Genomic DNA, 24,228 nt, shown 5'->3' on the forward strand with positions numbered 1-24,228 from the left:
TTTCAGCAGGACAAGAGGTGAGCTCATTATCCCCCGCAACGGTGTGAAAACAGGATCACGGATCTGGATCTGGTGTCCACAGATCAAATGACATCAACTGGGGCCTTCATGCCTGACATATGTGTTCATCTGCATGCACTATTCAGCAGATCTGCTTCACTGGCAGTAAGAACCAGTCAGGAGGTGATTTATATATTAGTAATAACAGAAGCGCGGCGGAGCCGGTTCACTGTGGCGTCGCAGGGAGAACAGAATCCTTTATGGGCTCGGCAATAAATCATCCTGCAGATACAATGAGGAGGGAGGTAGAGAAGAGGTGGGAGCGGCAAGATGGTCAAGTTTACAATAACTTTCACTCAATTACGGGGATGTCGAGGAACCAGTGTGCCCCAATAATCCACCTACGTTCCATTGCGGTCATATTGTACAGGGATAATTAAATTTGATAGCCAGTGAAAACTGCTTTGTGTGCAAAAGTGGCGCGCATGACCTTGAGGCCACAGCTGATACACCAGAAGAAAATAGTGAGAGTGGCTGAAGCTGCATTCACTCTGCGTTCACGTGTAAACAATTATCTTATCTGCTTCTTTTAACAAAGAAACAGACTCTTAATCCAGATTCAACAAGAACAACCTTAAAAAACTTGCCAGGAAAGCAGGTTAAACACACACACACATGCACCAAAACACAAAGCTCAGGTAAAAGCAAACAGATGGCAGTGTAAAATATAGCTGGAAGCTAAAATGTTAATTACATTATTATCCTCTTTCTCCTCCTCATCATCATCATCTTCCCTGGAGAATTAAGGAAGTCATCCTGGGTGATCATGAGCTGTAAAGTCACGCTTCATTACCAGCAGAAGGAATTCTGACCGTTATGCAACATCACCGGACAAGGCTATTTAAAAAAACCTTTCAAGGGCTGGTCAGTCAGGCCAACACTGGTGTGAGGCAGATTAGAGCTGGATTTGTTGGTGGGGCTGTTTCCCGTACAACTCACTTCCTTTTCCCCCTCCCTGACTAAATCCCCCCCCACTATGACAGCGTGTGCAAAGACTGATACCTCTGTGCTGCCACGGCAACAAGGTGAAGAGCCTGGAATGAAGAAAATGACATGCAAATCCATGTGCTGGAGTTAAATCTTAGAGTTAATATTGTGACCTACCTTTACCTCTTTGCTGAATATTATAGTACAGTACTTTTACCACAAGCATACTTTCTTTTCCTTTCTTGACCGAATCCAAATACTCCATCTATTATATAACACCCACGGGATCATCTAAAAGTTTTTTTTTCGGTTTCCCCAGGCAACTTTGAGTCTCTTATCAGCAGACCCAGAGCAGTTTTTAATGCCGTATAAGACAGTGAAACATTGGCTTTCAGTGTCTATAAACAAAAACATGCACACACACACAGAAGCGTACACTTTTTTTCCCTCTCTCTTCTTCAGCATGCAGTATAATGATGGATTTAGGGCTCTGGTTTTGCAGATAGTCTCGGTGGAAATCAATACAGCCCACAGATTATTTCACATACCATTCAGCAAGAACACCACAAGCAACCGCAGAGAGTGGCAGTGCAAGGAGGACGAGAGTGTCTTAAATGGTCTCACAATATTACATACTGAATCCGTCAAACCTTCAACAGCCTGGGACTGATTCATGAACGCCTATTATGTAACACACTTTACTTTAAAGTACTTCAGCCGTGCATTGTGTTTGAGCTGCAACTGACGATAGTTTTCTTTACCGATTAATTCGTAGATTCCTCGATAAAAACAATAGGCTGTTTCACAACATGTCAGGAAATGGGGGGAAAACTGTGGCTCAGCGTTTCCAAAACCCACAAAATGACATCTTCTAAATGCTGTTTTTGTCCACAAGCCAAATATACGTAGTTTTTTCTTTGTTTGAGAAAAAAAAATCACAAAAATGCATTTTATTAAAAATGAAAAGAACTAATTAGCATTTTTCCGTTCTTTTAGGGACGGGAATCAGTATCGGTCAGTATCTGGCAAAAGAATTTTAGCCGAGTCATGTTTGTGGCTGTTTATTTCTTCTTTTTGGGGGAAACAATATTTGCTACACAGTTGGAGAATTATGTCTTTGAAATGACTCAGCACAAATAATGTGTTGTTAACAGCTCCATAGTTCAAAAATGGTCTAAAATGAGTGTATCGGACTTATATCGGTATATATTGTGTGATGTGTGATACCAGTATCGGACACAAAAAAGTCAGTCAGTCAGTCATCATCTACCGCTTTATCCTCTGCCAGAGGGTCGCGGGGGGTGCTGTGCCAATCTCAGCTACATCGGGCGATAGGCGGGGTACACCCTGGACAGTTCGCCAGTCCATCGCAGGGCCACACACAGATAGAGACAAACAACCATTCTCTCTCACACTCACTCCTATGGTCAATTTGGAGTGTCCAATTTACCTATCCCCACATTGCATGTTTTTGGACTGTGGGAGGAAGCCGGAGTACCCGGAGAGAACCCACGCACACACGGGGAGAACATGCAAACTCCATGCAGAAAGGCCCTTGTTCCAACCGGGGCTCGAACCCGGGTCTTCTCGCTGCAAGGCGAGAGTGCTAACCACTACACCACCGTGTGGCCCACACAAAAAAGTAGTATTGTCTTATCCCTACTTTCCTGAAGTGGGAACACACACTTTCACCAACACTGCATGGAATTTGACATTTTTATTCCCAGTGTGCTGTTCGGGAGGTTCTCATTGAAAGCTATGAATTCTGACAGCAGAATCATTCAGCGTGACACTCACAATGGCAATGTTTACATCAGCAAAGCACATTTTTAAATTTATTTAATGTCACATTATAATATAACTCAAATGCGCCAAATTCCAATATGTCTTATGAGATAATTATGAGAGCTAATATGAAAGCGGGCTATGAACCTAATGACATTCTCCAGTGTAATAACGACAGTGCAACATCAGCATGAGGCCTCGTCAGTGTGAGAATGTTGGAGTCATCTGTAAACCTCCAGTACATTCCAAACTATTTCCTCATCCGCGTTAAACCACAACTGAAACATCATAAAATAAATTGAACCATCCATTTTCGAGTTGAAACCAGCAGCGTTTCCCAGCCTGACTATATCCTTTTATGTTTGACTCACTTTCTGAAGGTCGGTATGGATCCCTGTAAGGTTCGACCGGGGGATGACCCTGACCCGTGGCTGTGTCCAGAGAGCAGGCTGTCACTTTCAAAGGTAAAAAAACCATCACGGTCGTCAGGCACATCCAGGAGCTCTCCATCGCTCCACACGCCGGCTGTCCTGTCCACCGGCTGGTATCTGATCTCGATGGTCACACTGGTCTGAAAGGAAGGGGAAGTTCATGAACATGAGCTCATTTAATCTTATAATCTTAACCCTTAGTGCTCACGTGGCACCTCTGTGTTGAGGTGCACCCTTGGTAAATTGCAGTGGGAATAATACACAACTCTTATATGGACATCCTAGGGGTGTGTGTGTGTGTTTATAGGTCACATCTCCAGGCTGTTTTTTCGTCTTCTCAAGTGTTGTCAAAATTGTGATTGATTTTATATGATAATTGTGCTGAAGTCACAAAATAGACAATTCAGGTGTGTTTATGTGGTTGGTGAAAATGGAAACAAAAATCATGGCATCGGATTTCCTATAGGTTGTGCTGGGGAAAAAAAAGGACAAGACACTCTTTATTGCACATTCTTATAGCCTCTGTCTATACATTTTAACAGTATGGTATAGTATAAAAAAAGGCTGCTCTGCATTTCTAAGGGTTAACTTCCACAGATGTCCCACCGTAGATATCTAATTTGGCTTAATGAATCCAAAATAGTTTTAATAATCTACAAAGATGAAGCAGCCAAGTTCTGCCAAAGATCCAATGATTTAAATTGTTATTCTGTTTGGATGACTGCGGTAATTTATAGCCCGTCAACTGACAAAATACTGAACTGATTTAATGAAGCTCATGGAGCAAATGACAAATATTTTCCTTTCAATTTCTTCTTCACATTACTCATTCACATAATATCTTCTAATCCTCTGTTCAGTTATGTGTCTTCTAGTCTTAGACGTCTAGCCGTGCCTTCATTCAGACGATTGCAATGCCTCCGTAATAACTGCCATGATCCATGAACGGTTCATGCATCATCGGGGCCAAAGTTTTAATTAGATTTATGCACAAATATCAACTTTTCCAATCGGCCTCAGTTGAACTTTAGTGCGGGATGTTTGCCTCATTCATGGCAAAGACTGAACTGATTTTAGCATATCAAAAAAATGATCTTTATTATCTGTTATGTGAAGCACTTCATACCATGGATTCATACCGAGCGAGTAGATTGTATTTCTTTTATTATGTCATTAATAAGACATTTCATTTTAATTGTTGAACTCAACCGACAAACTAGAAGCACCCGCTGCCAAACTAAATCCTCTCCAGCCAAGAACAATAACCATCTTAGCGAGTCCGTATCAGTCTGTTGAATTGTGTTTGGACAGAGTTCCCAACACACTCAATCGAACTTCATATCGTCTCCTACACCAGGTATTTGCTCGGGGGGGATTGACATTGACAGTTTATGTCACTGTGAGCCAGAAACATGACACTGTAGTTTGTCTTTGGAGCCCTGTGGGGGGGGGGGGGGGGGGGGGGGGGGGGGGGGTAGGAGTCATGCCTCGATAAACATTATTCTCCTGACAATGACCTGATTATGAAAAGGCCAATTCATTTGACTGACAAAGACAAATGAGGAGGAAATATACATGGTGACCTCATTCCCCCCATCTTCCACCATCCTCTTTCTCTCACTATCGCTATTCTTTCACCCCTGCAAGGCAATCACCGTAGTCCACAAGGACTTAGATTTGTTTCGATGGCAACCGCACCGGTGTCAGTAACACAGTTGCTGTTCAGGGTTTAGTTACCAGTGTCTTACTGCAAGGATGTACAGTGATGAACCATGTGTTTGAACCACTGTTTAAAATAAACTTTATTCGCTCTCTCTGCATTTGTAGAAGGTACTTGTCAGGACCAGTAGCCCTCATGGAAACCAAAACCTGGTCCAGATTCCGATTTCTGAGGAACTCCTCAGAAATCACACCTAATGACCTCCGCTACACTCGGTATGATTGAGGGTTACAACATTGAGCCGGGCCGAGATTGCATTCACACTTTAGCAATTTAGTGACGTAATGTATTCCCCTCCTCGCCTGGCGCTGCATCAAAAATGACTGAAAGTGAAGACGAGACAAACAATGGACAAGAAAACTTGCTCATCTATTGGTTAATGTAGGGCAACTTCTGTTTCCGACATATAAGAGCAAAACATGGAGCTGCATCAAATCCTATATCCTACATACTACACATATACACTGCAACAATGGGCTCAGCCATTTCTCCTGGCTATCGTTCTACACGTGATAATGTTTTGGTTGTGTTGTACCCACAATGCCCTGCGTTGTAGTCCGCTTCCTGCCTCACTTGAAGCGAACCGAGACCTACGTTTTATACGCAGACCAGAGTTCTCTTCTCTGATGTGCATCGAACTAGGGTTTCATTAAGAAGGGCTGGTGTAAATGGACGCAAGATTTGAATTGTGGTCAGGTTAAGGTTAAAGTTAGGGTTAGGCATTGACTGGTTATGGTTATAAGTTTAAGGATAATGCTTGGTTTTGGCTGTCCAAATACAGTGTCTTTGGTAGAATAGCTGTGCAGCTCAATATACCTTCAAAGTACTCATCATTTTCACCATTTATACTGTATATGGAGTTGGCTAGTCGCACATCCAGTGCATTTACAGCCGTCCCACTTTCAGCTGCAGCGCCATTTAAATTTTTTTTTACACAGATAATGATAATAATTAAGTACAATTCAAATCATATTTCTTTTATCTATATCTGACAGCATTTATACTCATTCAACAGAAAAATCCTCCATGTGAAATAATATCTACCAAGGACGTGATATGAACAAGCTCTTAAAAATGTCTCTCTATAGACTCCAGACTTACCTTTATTAAAAAGTTGTTATCATCTATGAGTGTGTCGGTCAACTCTAGGTGTCCCTCTTCTGCCACCTTCTGAAGAACCATAGAAAAAGTCCCCACCAGTCTGCGGGAAAAACATCAACAGGGAGCCACTTTAATGGAAATCAATCAGATCAACACATGGTGTATTATGTGTTTTTGTCCTTTTGTTCCTCGTATGATGCCCATCTGTTCACCTCTGTGGAAGTCGTTTTAGTCATTATCGCAACACAAGTTCGTCATTTTTTTTTCAGTTACACTGCTGAACATTTTTGACATTTTGTGCTTTTTTTTTTTTTATTCACCAAAAGCATCTGCTCTGCACCACCCAGTCTCACAGTGAGCTGCAGAGTGTGTGCCAGTGACAGAGAGGTGAACACACTGCAGGCGGCTGCTGATGATGAATACGTGCCATGACAGACACTGAGAAACTGCTGAACTGCCTTTGTCGGTAGCTCATTACAGTGTGTCAGGTCTCAAAGCAGCTCACAATAACTACATATCACCTCAAACACCCCCCCCAGTTTCTCCTCTTACCTTGTGTCGCGTACACAACTGCGACAAGTGCAGATCAATTAGGCCCCGTCCTTTCAAATACCACTCAACAATATGAACAACAGAGGAAAACAATCCTTATGTAACCTACTTAAAATAATCACACATTAAATATTCATAGTGTCTGTTTTGTGTTTGAGCAAATTTTCCAGATGGTTTACATTTGTTAAGGACAACAGCAAAAGATGTATTCAGCAAATATCTGAATTAAGTAGTTGCTGGTTTACTTTATCTATAGACCTGAGTTGTGTTTATTTTCTCCTGGCAGGCTGCATGGATTAGTATACTGCTGTCCAACATAGCCGAAAAACTATGGGAGCTCTGACTTGTTGCCAGATGATAACCGGGGCAACCACTCGTAGTCCCAATGAATATAAACTTCCTATCCTGTCTGAAGTGGTAATCTGTGGTATTTGTCTCTTGAGCTCCTATAAGAGCAACTCCAAAGACGTAAATATGAAGACTTGCATGAGATATTTAAAACAAATGATTTAGAAATATCCTAAATCAGGGCTGTTTATATTTCTGACTGCACATTATTCAAAGGTTTCAACACATTTCAGCACATGTCTCTCAATCTCTTAGTAATGCCCTCAGAAGCAAACTTGTTACATAGAGACCACACAAGTAATTTACCAAGGACACATAATACAAGGATTAATCTTTGCTTTTGTTTTGACAAAACTGGCTGTTACTTGGAATTTGCAAGGGAAAAAATACTTTTAATTCATTTACTTCTTCTTTTAATTAATTAAAGCTGACGGTTGCAGAGGCGAAGCACTGAGCTTTGAGCCAAATTCAGCATGTGAGCACACAAGTAATCATTCATATTTTTGGTCATATCCATTCATCCATTGGATAAGACAAGTTACCAGCCTTTCCCAGGGGCAACATACTGTACAAACATTAAACAACCAATTGACCAAAAAGAGTCAAACGCCAACCTGCATGAAAACCACCAATCACTAGCACTTTACTTTTCTTTGTGCATGGTTGAATTCATGTAATATTATGGTATTTTTATGCCTGCTATACTGTACATTTTATCTGGGGAACTGAAAGTAATGGATTTCAATTTTGTTCTTATGAATGTTTAGGTCAACAAGGAGACATCACTTCAGCTGAGCACATGCCTGTGGGTGAGCTGCAGTGCAACATTCAAGGTAATTGAACCAATATTTTTGGATAAAGTGTTGCTGAGGACTGTATTTGAAGCTGCAGTGCATAACATTTTAGTGATTGTTGTGCCTTTTTTGGTGCTCTATGAAAAGAGAACACAAAACGGGCGACTTTTCAAGGCCACTTCTTTTTTGTAATGTTCCAACCGGTTTGCAGCTGTTTCACATGACTAATGCCATGATGCTGTTGAGCAGTGTGGAGCTGAGAGGCTTAACCAGCATTGTGTGAACATATTCGTTCATGGTTTTGGCCAATTATCCATATATATATACATATGTATATATATATATATGTATATTTATTTATGCTCTACAGCAGGGGTCAAACTCAAATGACCCGAGGGCCAATGAGCATCTAGTGGGGGGAAAAAACAACTGTTCAGTAGTGGGTGAGCAATATGACCTTAATATTATAACGCAATAAAGATATTGATGATGATATTTCCCTGAATTTCAAAGTAAAAGTGCTTGTTTTGATATGGAACGATGTATCGTTCACAAAAATAATAATAATAATAATAATAATTACAAATACATCTAAAATCAACTGAATAATAATGTGCACAACACCTCACTGTGTTTAAAGGAAGAGGAGCTCACGTTTTCATTATAACGAGATATTAAGGGATGGGCCGCATGTAATCGATTGGGGGCCCACATGTGGCCCACGGGCCACCAGTTTGACACCTCTGCTCTACAGTTTAAAACCCTAATAACCCGCCCTGCAACTACACAGATGACATAAGTTGTCAGATGATGAAATAACCAAGTCATAAATACAGGAATCTTTCCCAAATGTTATAATTGAACCTTTTATTGGTGTTACATATAGAGTATAAAATCATTTCACATCAGGTTTATTGCTATGCTGCCCAGGAATCCCGCATTATGCAAAACAGTGGGAAGAAACCCAATACAGTCCCCATTCAGCGAGTCAATTAGAGCTGGTGAATAATTTAAAGAGTTTCCCCCTAAACAGTGTTGGGTGCAATCTGCCACAAACACACACACAAACAACATGCAGGCCAGCCCTCACCGAGACACGGCCATATGTCATATCTGCTGTAATGATCGGGCACGTGGTGAGACACACTGTGTTTTAAATTTCACTGCATATGTGGCACACAGTGGAAGGTATCGCAAGACGATCATTAAAGAGCAGACACAATCAGCGGGCTGGATATGAGGCCACGGGGAGCGATAATATCATAAAATGAAAGCTTACAATCAATAGCTTACGCACATACACACGCAAACATAGTGATGATGTGAGTGTCCCAGTGGGACTGTAGAAGCTGACAGCCCGAGTGAATTGAACAACACAGTGCACACAGACAAACACACAGAGCACACAAGCACACCTGCACCTCAGTATGAAAAACCAACAATAAATGCGGCATCTTATCCCTGAGCAAATAGAGAGTGGGCAGTGTTTAACCTCTGATATTACTTTTCCCTCAGCCCTGAAATAAATCCCTGTCCTCACCTGTAGTTTATGTTTCCCCTGAGTCAGTGGGGATGAATTTAACCCTCCCCCCAGAAAGTGGTGCTTCAAAACTGAGACCAGAAAAGACATCCCAGCACTTGATTTCACTTTGGAAAAAAAAAAAAGCACCTGCAGAGACTTTCTCACAGAATAACTTTGCATATTTCCAAGCTTAGAAGAAAGTTCACAGTATTATTGATGGTGTTTTGATGCAAAATTTCTCTTTGAAGGAGAGACTTTTACTTTTCCTGCGCAATAAAGTCGCTCTCCTTCACCGGGACAGTGGTGATCAATGTATCCAGTGCTAATCGGAAAAGCAAAGGGTCTGTCGTTTCCTTTCAGTCATTGTAATGTGTGTACACGTGTTGAATAATTGAGCCGAGGCCCTATCATGTTCTGGCTCACTTTTTAGCACTTCAAAAGGCGGCATTCATTATTTATTGTGGCTGGTTCAAACAATTTACTTTCATCTGCTTCATAATTCAGAGCTTCCTTCCCTTTCAGTTTGTATTACTTGTGAGCTTCAGGTTTCTTTTTCCCAAAAAAATAAATGAATAAATAAAAAAAAATCAAGATGAAGCTGATGAAACTTCTGGAGAGAAGGTACACGAGCGCGAGTGACAGGATGATTCTCAAGGCTGCACTAATCCAGCACAGCTGCTGGCAACTCAGCTGTGTGGACAGTGTGAAATGGAAATGATACAGCAGACAGGTGTGTGTACTTGTTTCCTTTGAATTACATTTGAATTGTGGTTAGGTTAAGGTTACGGATAAGGCTTTGGTTAGGATGTCTAAATGAATGGGAGGCCTTAAAAAGAGAGCTGAACAAACCAGTGTGCATGTGTAGAGAGAGAGCGAGAGAGAGAGAAGTGGAGAAAGAGAGAGAGAGATTTGGCCTTTGATTAGGAGGGAAAAATCCTCTGCAAACCAATGCGTCCCCTATCGGTGACCCCACATGCATATTAGAAAAAACAATTCAGAAGAAAAACGGGAACAGTCAATATTGAAAAAATGTCCCCTGTTTAACGTGGAGTCCCCTGTTTGTGAGTGTATAACGACACCAAAGTCCCCTGTTCTACTGGTTCACAAGTACACACTCACACACTAGATTTTTTTCCAACCACAAACAACAGAGAAAGCTATTATGTCTGTGTCCGCTGTCACTGTCCATCAGGTGTGTGGTTTAGTTTAGCTTTTTGTTTGCTGCACAGAACCGATGCATCATGGGAGAAATGAAACATTGGGGGGGGTAAAAATCCTATCCAAAATATCCAAATTCGATTAAAATGTAAAAAGAGAGTAAGGACAGAAAGCACTGTGTCATTCAAAGATCAAGGTTTATGTCATGTTGATATACACAGTTCATAATAGTTCAAGTAGTTTTTTGCAAATTACGCTGTCAGATCAGGGGTCTCAAACTGGCGGTCCGGGGGCCACATGTGGCCCTCCAAACAATATCAAGTTGTAACGAGTCATTTCTATATGTTTTTATTTTTAAATGAATAGATACATTTTGCATCATAAATGTTTTTTTTTATTGTTGCATATTAAAACAACCCCTTATATTTTTGAAATGATCCAATCCAATCCAACTTTATTTGTAAAGCACAAAACAAACACAGTAGACCAAAGTGCTGTACAGAATAATGGATAAAAGACAGAAAAGCTCACACAAGGTAAGAGTACATATAAAAAAAGGAATTAATACAGCATATTGATATGTAATTTTGAGCTCATAACTTCCACCGCAACTGTTGTTGGGCTTTTTTTTTACTTGACTGGCCCCCGACTGACAGTCAGTGGCCCACAGGTCATTTGAGTTTGAGACCCCTGTGTTAGATCATTTAGATGAGTACATGAAAATGTAAAGAATCACCCAAGTAAGTAAAGATTCATCCTGTGTCTGTTGAGGAATTTCAGTATGGACCAAAATATCTTCATGCTTCTGGTGAAATAGAAAAAAATAAAACCATTCATCTGAATGCTTAAAACAAAAGAAAAACGAGATTGATTTACGAGCTCATGTTTGCGATTTAGCATTGTCAACGTGAGGGAGTATACAATTTGTGACCCACAAAAGCCCTGTTGCTGGGCTACAAATCTCAGCGCTGGGGTTTAATGAAAACCAGAGAGCTGATGTGGAGATAAAGAGAAACTTAAGAAGGGAAGGAAAACAAATGGCAAGGGGGGGAAATGACTCGATTTAGTGCTGAAATCAGGAGATGAGAAAGAAAGGAAGGAAGATTCATTTAAGCCAGAGGCAGCTATGGGAATTATCTGTAAACATTCTTATCACACTTCATCTGACCAGGATGCACAAAGCAATACAACATTAAATAAACCCAACATATTTAATCTGTACATTCAGTTTAAAAATAAGTGAGAAAGTAGTTCAGAAGTTTCATATGTTTATATATATATGTATATATATATATATATATATATATATATAATCTCTTTGAAATGTACACACACATACATATAGTAGTAGTGTGTGTACATTTCAAAGAGATTCATGGAGCTGCACTGCTAGAATTTTAAGATACCTTCTCATCGATCAGTATGTCAGAGTTTCTGCCAGCAGAGTAGAACTGCTATTAAGTTGTGTGTTTGAGTTTAGATAGAACCACGGACAGTCAGCCGTTCATCTTTGTATTTAAAATCACACCTGTGTAAATTACAGAGTTTCATTTGGCTGGAGGACAAACAGCCAAATGGACAAAAAGGTGAACTTAGAAAAAGTGTCTAAAAAAAACATATTTCTTTCCATACCTATACATGCATTTGTAACCTGAGGTTACATTACATTGGTTATATATGAAAAAAGACATTGGTTATGCTCAGGTATTGAAACAAAGTTCACCTTATTGTCTATTATGCTGTTCATTCTACATGGATGTGATACGCAAACGGCAGCCTTTATAATCCCCTCCCATCACTTTCTGCAGACTATTTGAGTATTTTCCTCGTCTTTGCTAGTATTTTACGAGATTGTGAGTGGTGGAAGTCGAGAAGATGGATTGTTTGGATAGTGTTTACAAAAAGCTGGTCTAGCTGGTCACGTGGCGACCGCTTTACCACCCAGAGCAAACTACTAGCAAATTAAAACACTGATCATAAGTACTGCAGGGTTACAGGAGGAGGTCTTTTAATAATGTAAGAATTAAGTAGTTCCTGAGTATCGTAGCGGCTGGTCGCAGAGCTGGTGTTTTCTCTCCTGTCTGTCTTTTCTCTTCTGCTTGTGTTTTAGGATGTGTGTGTGTTTTCAGTTTTTGCAGCGTGTTTCTGTTGATGCATGTGTTTTGGCTTTCTGCAGTCCATTTTTCTTCTGCATTGAATTTGTTTTTGTTTGTGCTTTCGAATCTGCTTTGTGAATGGGTTTTGGGTCGTTGCAGCGTGTTTTTTCCCCTGTCGGCCACCGTATAAATGGCTCATTTTGGTTGATATGACCACACAAAACTACAGAGAACGTTTTGCTGATGAGTTGCTGTGATGTGTCAGTGACCCGTTGAACAATCATACGATTCATGGACAGGCGTTTACAGGTAGATGTAAATGATTATGGAGAATTAATGAGTGAAAAAAGGAGGAATGTATGGATGCACTTCCTAGCAGTTAAGGTTGAAGTGATGTAACCCACTGATATTGTAATGGCATTCAAATATATTCAATTGTTCCCAATTTATATTACATTTTTAGTCACTGTATGAGCTCTGTGTACCAGCATAATTAGGCTGTGCTTCTGTTTTATTTAATTTTATTATAACAGTCTAAAAAAAAAAAAAGCTTTCAACAGAAGATACAAATTAGTTTCCAGCTCAGTGGACATTAATTTAGAAGCAAATTAGGAGTCAGATTATTTCCATGTGTGCTTCCCACATAGTGGAGAGTGCATTTAGCCATCTGTACTTTGTCCCCACAATTTAAAATATGTCCAAGTGAGGCACACACGCCTCTGAACTCATGCAAGTAAGCTTTGCATTAAAGCATTAAGAATAAATGAGTTTATATTTCTTTGATGCCGAAACCACTGCACGACAGTTTTTAGTACTTACACATTATAGCTCACTATTTGCAATGATTACCGTGATGGTTGCAGAGTAAAGAGTGAAAATACAAGCTTTATCATTTCAGAGTGAAAGAAATGTGTGAAGCACATCGACGATCGATGAGCCACTGCAGGTCCTCGGATGACAATGCCCCGCATTGATTTGCTGTAGCTTCATGCCGTAGAAAACCCACAGCGCCGGTGGATTTGTGTCATTCAAATAAAGACTGCCCGTGGTCAGTCTGCCTGTGGACTTAGCTGTCCAGTCTCAAACTAAAACAGATACGATGGCTGTGCCTTTTTATGGGCGAGGACCAGAGGCGTCGGAGGACAGCGGCCATGTATGACCTTTGAATTCTAAAAGTTATGAGGCAGAAAAGTTAGATTCTTGCCTGGGGAACAAAACCACTAATGCTGCAAGTTAGAGTTTATTTTTCTGACATAACATAACATAACATAACCAGTTATGATGTATTTAGGCCAGAAATGTAGCCTTTGTTGAATTCGGCTCATGCACAAATCAAAAAATTATTATAATAATAATAGTACTTTAATAAATCGTATTCTTATGGTCCTTCATGAACCTTCAGGCAGTCATTTTCAACATTTTTCTTTAATTAAAATATTAATTAAAATAATTATTTAATTGAAAAATAAAAACTAGAGTTTAAAAAAAGACCCATAACTAACTGAAACTGAATTCACATTTTTCACTTCAGGCTACTGTCTTGTAGACTGTTATATTTGTTCATGTGTCCTAATACATTTTTAAAATGGCATCTTTTGCTGGGTTTTAATGACACAGTACTTATTATGACCTTTTTGCGTCTTGCACCTGGCAAATACTCTGTATTACAAAAAAACTAGCACAAGCAAACCTGCTCTTAAAACTAATTAAAACTAACTCATTTAAAAAACAAAAAGTCAAAACTAAATAAAAACTAAACTAATCCAAAACTATTATAACCTTGACCCAAAGTCAAACACCTCACAATCATATGACCTCCTCTCATCTCAAAGGAGAACAGATAATAAAACAGGATCTATATGCCGCTACAGCACAGACATCACCACGCGTCACTGCCTCCTCTTTGTGACGTGGTAATGTGATCGCAGACGTGTGGCCGCAGGGTGTGACACACTGACCATGTACACACTTGTGTTTGTGCCCCGAAGTGCTGAAGCTCATCCGTTACCGTGGTAATGAAGCAGCCCGGGGACATATGGAGAACGTGTGAGAACAACACGAGCTTTGACTCACCTTGAATTATTTATCCACTTACATGAACGTGTGTTGGGTTGTGGGTCTGTTTAAGTGCATGCAAGAGTGCGTCTCTGTGTGTACACATCAGCTGTGATGTCATGTTCTTGCAAAGTGGTGTTAGTAAGATTAAGCTTCTCAATTGCATCTGATTGAAAATGGGTAACAAGTTTCCATATGGAAAATTAAAAGTACATTTTATGTATAGTTTTTTTTTAGTTTTTTTTAAGTTTAGACACACACGGACATGGCAGGTTTTAATGACTGTGTGGGTGGTAATTATTTAATAACAATCTGATTGGATTTGCTGTGGCTACAGGAGATGGACAGGATTGCACAACCATTTGGTGACTTTGCAAATGTGGAAACGTCAAAGCAGCGGCAGTATACACCTCAAAATTAAAACCCTATTTTATTTATGTATGTTTTTTTTATGAGCACTAGCTAACTGCTTGTCGATGCCTATACTAGGGACACAAATCTTCATTTTGCCCTGATAATGGTGACAAGTATAGAGGAGTTTGTGTTTGTGTTTGAGACGTGCGTTAGGCGCTATGTCTCAAAAGTGCTTTGAGGTGAATTGCTAACATCTGCATGCTGATCAAATTAACAACAAGAAGAAGGCGTTATGTGACAACCATGATTGTTTATTTTTATTTTTTTTAGCTTTGAAAAAGTGAAAAAAGTCTGAATATCTCCAAAAGCCATTAGGATGTATCCTTTCTGGGAATCATCAACAAAACTGAAAAATATCAGTGTCATAGTGGAGTTGCAGGAGAAGTCAGAGGATCACCAAATTAATTCTGGATATGAGTAATGTCACTATACATTCACACAATTTCACAGTGTTGCTGAGAAATTAGAGGCTGGACAAAAGTGATGGGGACCGACAGGCAGACAGACACAAACTGAACATTTCAAAGAAGAACCAGTTCAATTTGATTATGGTGCTTGTTGAACAGCAAACTATAGTTCTCTGACAACTCCTCAGACTTTCTGACCCTCCATAAAGTGACATGTGTGACTCGTGTGTGAGGCTGACGCAGAGCAGATGCGACGTGTGTCTGCATACCTGCCACTCGCTTTTAGTTCTTTCTAAGTCGATGAGAATACACACATTAACACACAACAACGATAAAATATGACAACATCCGCACACACACACACACACACACAAATTACAACCTACACAAACAAGCTGAGTGGGTGGTACTAATTTGTCCTTAGTCTGGACACATCGACGATCTGATTGGATTTGTTACGGATACAGGAGATGGAGAGGATTACTGGCACGGCCAGCTGACGACTTCTCAAATGTGGAAACATCAGCCCAGGGCACAATGACAATAATGTTAATCTTCTGAGGGGCCATTCACGTGCAGTTCATTGTTTTCACTGCATGTCACTGCATCACCCTCTTTTTCTGGGTGCCTCTGTGTCGCACCAAGATGAAAAGCAAGCACTTACGGAGCATTTTTTGGATACTGAGGCAGACAGGCTTTTGATAACTATGAAACAAACTCTGAGCTGTCCATCAACCAGATATGAATGTGTGGTAATTGTTTTTCTGAGTTGAATGTGTTCATTCATTTAGTGAGACTGCAGCAACGTCAGTCATCTCAGCAGCTCCCAGGTTTTGGTTGCTTTGCAACAAAGGATGTGACAGAATCTTAAGCACTTGGTTACAAACACCTCTGGCTTCTCGCAGTCAGACTGGCTGTTTTTAGTTTGTAGCAGCGGAGAATTGGGTTGTTGTCAGTTGCATGCTAAGAACAGGTAGTTTGCCAGTACACTGATTTGCCTTCAGTCCCAAATTCAAATTTGTCTCCCTCAAGGGAAAGAAAAGACACTGATTATAAAGTAGTTACAGTGCTGTGCAGGAGTAGCTTCTTGCTCAAGACCACTTTGCACATTAACGTAAGAACTCTTATTGGCTCGTGACCGAAATTCAACCTCCTCCTGTTGTGATTTGTCAGTGAAAACACAGCGAACTGTTGGAATTGTGATCAGATCACACGCATGAAGTATTTGACATTTTGATCAAGACATCCCCAGTAGCCTTATTCACGACAACTCACTGTGTTCGGGGATGTGAGTGTTTGCTGTTGTGCTAAATGACAAATGCGCCCATTACTGAGGAACTGAGGCTATTTCATTACTACCACACTTCCCCTGATGTGAAACTCATTCATGGTGGAGAGCAGCTCTGTGGTGTGCAGTCTGTTACACTCTAAATTGAGTCACTTTGGAACACACTCTCGGGGCCGATGGGGCTTATCTGGTTTCAGCTGGAGAACACATGCTGCGTGTCATTCTGAGTTGGTCAGAGGCTTCGACAGGAAAGGCACAGAAACCGCGGACACAGTTTACTGTGAAACCCTATTTGCTGTGGTGAATGTGTTTTGACAGCAGCAGCAGCAGCAGCAGCAGCAGCAGCAGCACGAGCACGCCTTACCTGTTGGAGAAGACTTTGCTGTAATTGTACACTTGGATCTCCAGCATCTCGTTTCCATCCAGCCTGCTGGCAATGGGCCATCGAAAAGTCTGTAAAAAAAAAAAAGAGGACAAAACGCTTGAGAGCATGTTTTATTAATTGGGTGAGAAAATAATGAAGTGGGTATACGACGCCTTGAAATGGTTTGTTTTTGTTCAACAAACAGCACAAAAATATGATTAATAATTAAGTGCCAGCGCGCTTTTGATTAAATGTGACAAAAGCTCTCAAAATCTGTTTGGTAACATGAAGCTGGGCTGGTTGCTGGCAAAAAGTAGCTCAGTGGTGCTCAGAGCGAGTCGTCTTTGCAACTCAAAGGTTGTGGTTTCTGAAATCTCTGCACACTGAACTACCGAATCCAGCGAAACACAGCACTGAACCAGATCCTCCTTTCAGTTGATATTCATCTTAATACTCTTGATCTCCATCAGTAAGCAATTAAAGGTATTCTATTTGTTTAAGAGAGTCAGAGTCCAGGACCAGACCCAAGGCCACATGTCAGTAAACATCTGTTCACCCGATATAGAGAATGTCCTTGACTTACTAACACACCCTCCCAGCTATGGAGACGCTGTCCCCGAGGAACAAATTATCCCAATGTTTTATTTATTACTATAAACATCACCTGGTAGTATATCACTGAATATTGAAGAGGCTATTGCCTTCTATGGGGCGTATAAACATAAGCAAGTCAGGAAAAACGTCTAATTATAATGAAAAAGTCTTGGGTGTCCTTGGGTGCAAGCAGCGTTGATGAATAATTGTCCTATTGGAATTTTTATTGGAATTCACTCTGAAACAACAGGCTGGAGATACTTCAGTTGATTTGTTAATGTGGCAAATACAGGAAAAAGCTTTTTTGTTGTTGCTCCTCTCAGTGATGACTAATTGAATTCATTAGGATGATCAGAAACTCACTATAGTACTTTTTTTTTTGAAGCCACATTACAAAAAAAATTGTACAGTCAAGTGTCAGAAAGTGAGTGACAGTCACTGATAAAAGACTTTACAACTCAAAAATCTGAGTTTCCAACATTTTTTTCCAGCTTTACAGTGAATAACGTGCAAATGTTGACTTAAAGGGGCTTCAAAGAAACTAGGAAACTAATGTTCTCAAGGGTTAATATAAGGTTTTGAATTAGGCCAAATCTGAACAGTTAATCCACAAATACAAGTGAACATTTGTCTCAAATCAATCTCAAAACAATCCTCCTGAGGTGTTCTTCATGGCAAATAAAGTCTGAGGTCAAAGCAAACCTTCACCTATGAGACCACTGAAATTGAGTCAGACCATCACTGAGTATGAGAGAATTATCTGTGAATTCCCTCGTGGCATTCTTAACGCTTCAACAAATAGCACAAAGGCATGGACAGACTGATGCAAAGACATAAAAACAGCAAACAAGATAATTAGTAAATACCCTTTATACGGCCTGAAACACACCACCAGTTAATAGGAAACAGTAAAAACAAGGTAATAGAGCGACAAACACAAACAGAACATCTGAGTCAACACATCTCAGTTTCATGCTCATAAACACCATTTTCAATACAATTAATTGCCTACTTTTTTCAATCTTTACCTAATGTTACCATTTATAGACCAAACTAAAGCCACATTTAGTTTCTTTCCGTTCATATCAAGCACCCAACACCGTAAAGGTTTTCATTAATAATTAAGTCAAATTTGAAAGGAAAAGTATCTTTTTCTTGCTGACGATGCACTGGCAAGCTGAATTATTCATTCAACGTGAATCGCTTTCATACAGAAAATCGGAATTATAATTACATCCACGGGAGAAGTGCGATATGTATGAAAGTGTCAAAGACAATCGGATTGGGATTGAGCTCTCGTTTACATTTCGCGGCAAAGTTTCAGTTCCTGTGCTAACGAAGAGTCTCTCTGCTGTTTCATTTCATGAGCAGGGCTAATGAAGGACAGAGGTGGCACAGGTGATTTAAAACTCATTCACCTCCAGCTGGTATATTGGCCTCGAAATTCAGTGAAAACTGTGCAGGCTGTCAGGCACAAGCTCCGTCAGGACTGTCTCATTATCAGATCCTGGGGTTTCCGCCTGCTAATGGTCGACCTGCCTTCAGAGGTCTGCGGAGACGCTCGCTCGCCCTGAGGCACCAGCAGTCTGTGGTTTCTCTTCCCGAACTTCATCCAGGCATGACCGGCCCTGCTGCCTCCTTCTAGGCAATTTCTCACACAACGTTCGGCGCTCGAACTCCATGCGGATGATGTTTGCTGGCTGAGATCAGGGCTGCGCTGCATCACATCTCGTTTGCAGCTAAATCTCCTAGAGTGTTTGTGAGGCTGCACGAGAGGGAAAAGAGAAATAAGCCCTAGCACAACGTTAATGTTGCACGCGCACGCGCACGGCTAATGGAGAAAGTGACGGCTCGTACGCACACGCATACCGTGAATGACACACGTGCTCCTTAATTGGTTCAGACCCCAAACTGCAAACATGATTAGGTTTTGTTGATCTAACTCCAGGGACAGTGGGTGACCACAGTGATTTCCCCACATCAAGGAAAACCCCCTCATTTTAATCTGTGCCTGCAAACACGTGTTAAGATTCTACTTTGAAGTACTGCGAACTCGATTTCATGCGTCTCGGCACCCTCAGCTCGAGACGACTTATCTCTGGTGTAACACACACACACATACTACTGCAGAATCCACAATGTGAAGGAGTGAGCGGTTGATGTTAGCCTAATGCGTCCAGAGCCACCGCGATGGACACGGGAGTTCTTACCGTGCTTTCAATTCTCCCACAAAGTGCAGATAACACATTAAGATGAGAAGGAGCAAAGGTGTAATGTGCTTCAGCTGTAAACAAGTATTAATACATAACCGATCAAATGGAGTTTGGTTACAGGGTTACAGGCATGAGACAATATTGCAATATTGACCAGTGCACTCCTTTAAAAGAAGGAGTGCAAGCAATTCCACATTGTGCTATGCAACATTAAGCTGCAGAATATTCACATTTGTCAAGCTTAGCATTTTTCCTATACTCATATTTATTATGTCCTGTACAAGTGCAAAGGCGGTAGAGAGAAATAGAGCCTATGTATTATCTTTTAATTTGGTAGTTCATCTGCATGCTCACCCCAAATCCCCTTTTACTCAGTGTATTAAATGTGAGTGATGAGTGATGTGAACGTAATGCTCAAGCATGTCATGAATAATCCTGGTGTCATAGAACTTTTTCACAGTAGGACAAAAAAAAAAAGGGGGTTCCTCTCCAGGCTTAAGAGAGCCAGAGTTGTCCTATTGTTTTTTTTTAATTTTTTTTTTTTTTAATGCGTCTCACAGATTATGTGGATGAGAAAATGTTTGATAATCTGAAAGGCAACGCTACTCTTATTTTATCACAGACGGTTTGTGCTACTGGGAAAAATCCAATGGTTTCTGAAAACTGAGAAGTCATAAGCAACATAATTTAACTCGTGCTGTTGCAAGAAGCCGGGGAATCGGCGTCTTTGTCACCAGAGAGGAGAGAGTTGGAAAAACGCCTGTACATAGTTTCCATTTTTGTTGGCCTGTTTTTGGACATTGAGGCAAAAAGTCAAGTTCTATACTGTTCAACTTTCAAATTGAACACGCAAAATCTGGTGTGCATGTACGACTACAGTGTTATTTTCATTTTAAATTGTTAATACACTATTTAAACATGCAGTAAATTGTAAATAACTGCCAGATATTGAAAGTTATTCTGGAAAAATGGGCAAAAGCTCTTAACTCACCGGACATTTTCTGGCCTTTTTTATGGTCAAAATAAGCCAAAAAGTCTAGATGGACATTTTGAGGCTTAGGTGTTAAAGGGTTAAATCCTCAGCTCTATCTATTTGGAAAAAAAAAAGCACATTATTACGCCAGATTCACACCATAATCCCCCTGTGCTGCATGCTGCAGCCTAATTGGCGAAGTGAGGCCGCTCATTAAAAGTGACAGGTACGATCCGGTTAACCGGAAGCTTTAAGGCCACAGCGGACAATCACAGGGGCTAAATGCTGCGCTGAAGAGCAGCTATTACTGCTGTGTTCCCACGCTGCAGCACAGTGGTGAGCACAGATGAATGACCGGGCCGTCCTCACTCCTACAACCCCCCCCGCACACTGGCCTTTGATAGCTCATCACTGTTACCATGGACACGGGGAGGTGAAAACATTTCTGTGATTAATTACAAACAATATGTTATGTGTATTTACAGTGAGGCCACACTGTATGCAGCCTGTAGTCCTCTCTGGCTTGTAGTGATATTATAACGATGCAGGACTCTTGGACAGACTGCAGGAAGAGGAGAAGTACAAGCAGCCACCTCATTACAGCGAGCTTTATCTGCAAACTCCACATGCTGTTTCGTAATTAGGACTTGGAGAAAAAGACTTTCCTGTTTTATTAGAGGTGGCTGTCATGTAACATACAAGAGAGTCCAACTACAGGAGTTTCATCTTTTCATTATTCTGCTTCTTTAAATACTATTCTATTCCTCTCTTTTTGTGGTTCTGCGTTTTGCAAAGTTATCATCCACTGCTTTTGTAGCAACATTGAATACCTTTGTCTGTATCTTGACTTGCATGTGTATGTAATTGTAGATATATACAATGCTTACAGTACATGGTATAGAATCTGTGTTCTGTGCTGCATATGAATTTGTTTTCAGTTCATATGAAACAACGGACAATTCCTCTGTTCTCGCACAGATTTTCAATTCAACACCGGCATCATCGTCAGGACAAAAATCCTATTTTGAGTGGATTAAACTGTATGTGTCGAGATGAAACAGCAGCTTTAGAAAAAAGAAGAAGAAGAAAATCCATCTTGTCCAATTTACTGACAGTGCTGCCAGCACATGCTCAGCCCTCCACCACCAGCACTGATCAAGTCTCAATTGACTTTTTCCAATTTCAATGTCTGGTCCTGTTTTCATTTCCGTCCCCACTCTGTTCCTCATAGGTCATTCTCCCCTTAATTTATAGTCTCAAATGAAATGTCACAGGGTCAGCATAGTGATTTTAATCCAGTCAGAATATTCCATACAGCCACAATAACAACAACAGTATGTTTATACTTGATTGTGGCGGCATAAAAGCATGCACTGTTGTTTCTAAATTAAAAAATAATAATAATAATACTCTAATACTAGTACCTAAAATGAATACAATTGCAAATAACTCGGGTTGGAGTCACATTCTTTCTACACACATAACAGGTAAGAGCCTTTTTATCCACTTCATTCAACAGAATGTCATTTTGCTTCAGGGGTGACTCTAATAAATCTGTAAAAATATCTCCCCAGTTCCTGCTGTTGAGGACCAGATGGTGCTGAGATAATGAACAACGGACTTGTCAAAGTAAGCTGCCTATACTGTACCTTTTGGAAGTACACAACCCTGTGCTTGGTCGATGGCACTAACCCTTCATTTAAAAAGTTGTTGTTTTATTCTGCTGAGGTGGATTGTTCCTTCTTCTTTGCAGCATCGTGTTATCGTATATTTTGTTTTGACTGAATATCATGTATTTTTGGGGGGAATAATAAAATGTGAAAATGCACAATGGCACCTATTGTAGGCGCAGAGCTGCTTGCGACATGCAAACATGCGACATGTAAAATATATTAAAATGAAACATTTATTAATTTCTACTCTTATCTCAAGTGGGTCTTAACTTAGACAGAAATCCATTCCGCCTACTTAGCGGCGTAAAAAAATGTAACCTGACCTACTTCTCTCTTTTTTTGTGTGCATTCTTACAGAAGCAGACATAATGTATAATTCAATACATTTTCCATGGATTAGTGGATTCGTCCACTTAAAAGTTTCCTGAGGTGTTTCCTGAGGCACCGCGTCACTCCTGAGAGACACTCGTGACAGCAGAGGCGTTACAAGCTGTTGCACATGGGCAAGTACTCTAGTTTTTTCTTTTATTATTGCATTTCCTACAGGAATTACGTTTGTTACAGTCTATTTTTGCTTATCTGTGACTGCAAACATGGTTTAATTCTGCCGTCATTCAAAAACACAAAATACACAGAATTCTGCTGCGCTTACTTAGACGCTCAAGATTTGCGTTTAGTGTACTCAGAGATGGGAAAGTCCTGAATGGGGAAGTTCATAAAATTTTTAGCATCATCACTATTCTAGCTGGTACAGCATTTTATCCTCCAGTGGGCATCACAGAGTCTCCAAAAAAAAAGCTGGGGAGAGTTCCAGTGGTGCAACACAACCCTTTTGTGTTGTCATGCTCGTTGTGCAATAACTCAAGCAGTGACAACAGAATCCTTCATCTTAATTTTTGCGGCCATGTTTAGACACTCCACAGCGCTTGGTATGAAGGTATGAGACAGAGAAGGTTCATAGTCACGACTTGTTATTGGCTATAATGTTAACAGAGATCGGAGTCAGGACACAAACTCTAGTGTCAGCACATCGTGGGCATCGCAGGCACGGAACTCCCAGGATTGGACACGATCCACTCTGACAGGATCAGGACAAGAGCAAACAGCATTTACCGAGACTGCACTCACCCCGGACACTCTTTGTTCAAACCTCTGCCGTCTGGTAAGAGGATCGGAACAATAAAAACACGCACAAACACACTGAGAAATAGTCTTTACCCTAGAGCGATTGTGTCCATATCCCCACCTCACTGCAGCCCTACACTGAACCAGTCACTCACACAATATGTTTCATTTCAATTTTTATGAGAGCAATTTCCCGTACAATACAATAACATGTTCATGTAGTATATTTTATATCGATTTTTCATTTTCTTATTATAGTTGGTGCGATTTTTTATATCTCTATTTTTCTTATTTATTACTTGTACATAAGTTCTTCTAATCTCGTTAAGAGAAAGCCACATAATAAAGCTCATTCTATTCCACCATCGTCCACCCGTCCCGATCTCCTACTTGATAACTATTACGCTCCTCTCAATCAAAAATGGCTGTTGCCTCTAAACAGGATCCAGCCAGCCGCTAAATTTGTCACCACAACACAAACACTTATATATAAATGTCATTTAGTCAGAGACAGGTTGGGCTTTCCCGTCAGAAGTGAAGAAGAAAATAAAGTGAAGCTGCAAAGGTCAGCGTCGATTCATATTTTCCATAAAACAAAGGGTGGGTTTCTTGTAACTAATTCCTTTTT

The 24,228-nt window shown here is 40.5% G+C and overlaps 1 protein-coding gene and 1 long non-coding RNA gene across 22 annotated transcripts in view; one reads left to right on the forward strand and one right to left on the reverse strand.

Annotated features, from left to right (window-relative positions):
* The window catches only part of LOC131443729 (uncharacterized), a 28,207-nt gene extending 5,152 nt beyond the window's left edge, over window positions 1-23,055 (forward strand). Inside the window, exons 3-6 of the long non-coding RNA XR_009233663.1 lie at window positions 3,153-3,236; window positions 7,692-7,757; window positions 22,377-22,431; window positions 22,833-23,055. This is a non-coding gene — a long non-coding RNA (uncharacterized LOC131443729). The remainder of the gene's footprint in view (window positions 1-3,152; window positions 3,237-7,691; window positions 7,758-22,376; window positions 22,432-22,832) is intronic.
* The window catches only part of otofa (otoferlin a), a 62,770-nt gene that overhangs the window by 29,246 nt on the left and 9,296 nt on the right, over window positions 1-24,228 (reverse strand). For all 21 annotated transcript variants that reach the window (XM_058613629.1, XM_058613648.1, XM_058613638.1 and 18 more), the window contains exons 3-5: window positions 17,023-17,111; window positions 6,025-6,124; window positions 3,144-3,343 (exon numbers count right to left, since the gene is read on the reverse strand). In XM_058613629.1, coding sequence (XP_058469612.1) covers window positions 3,144-3,343; window positions 6,025-6,124; window positions 17,023-17,111 — 389 coding nt within the window. The remainder of the gene's footprint in view (window positions 1-3,143; window positions 3,344-6,024; window positions 6,125-17,022; window positions 17,112-24,228) is intronic.

This window comes from Solea solea, chromosome 17 (genome assembly GCF_958295425.1).
Source record: "Solea solea chromosome 17, fSolSol10.1, whole genome shotgun sequence".
In the NCBI taxonomy this organism is placed as follows: domain Eukaryota; kingdom Metazoa; phylum Chordata; class Actinopteri; order Pleuronectiformes; family Soleidae; genus Solea; species Solea solea.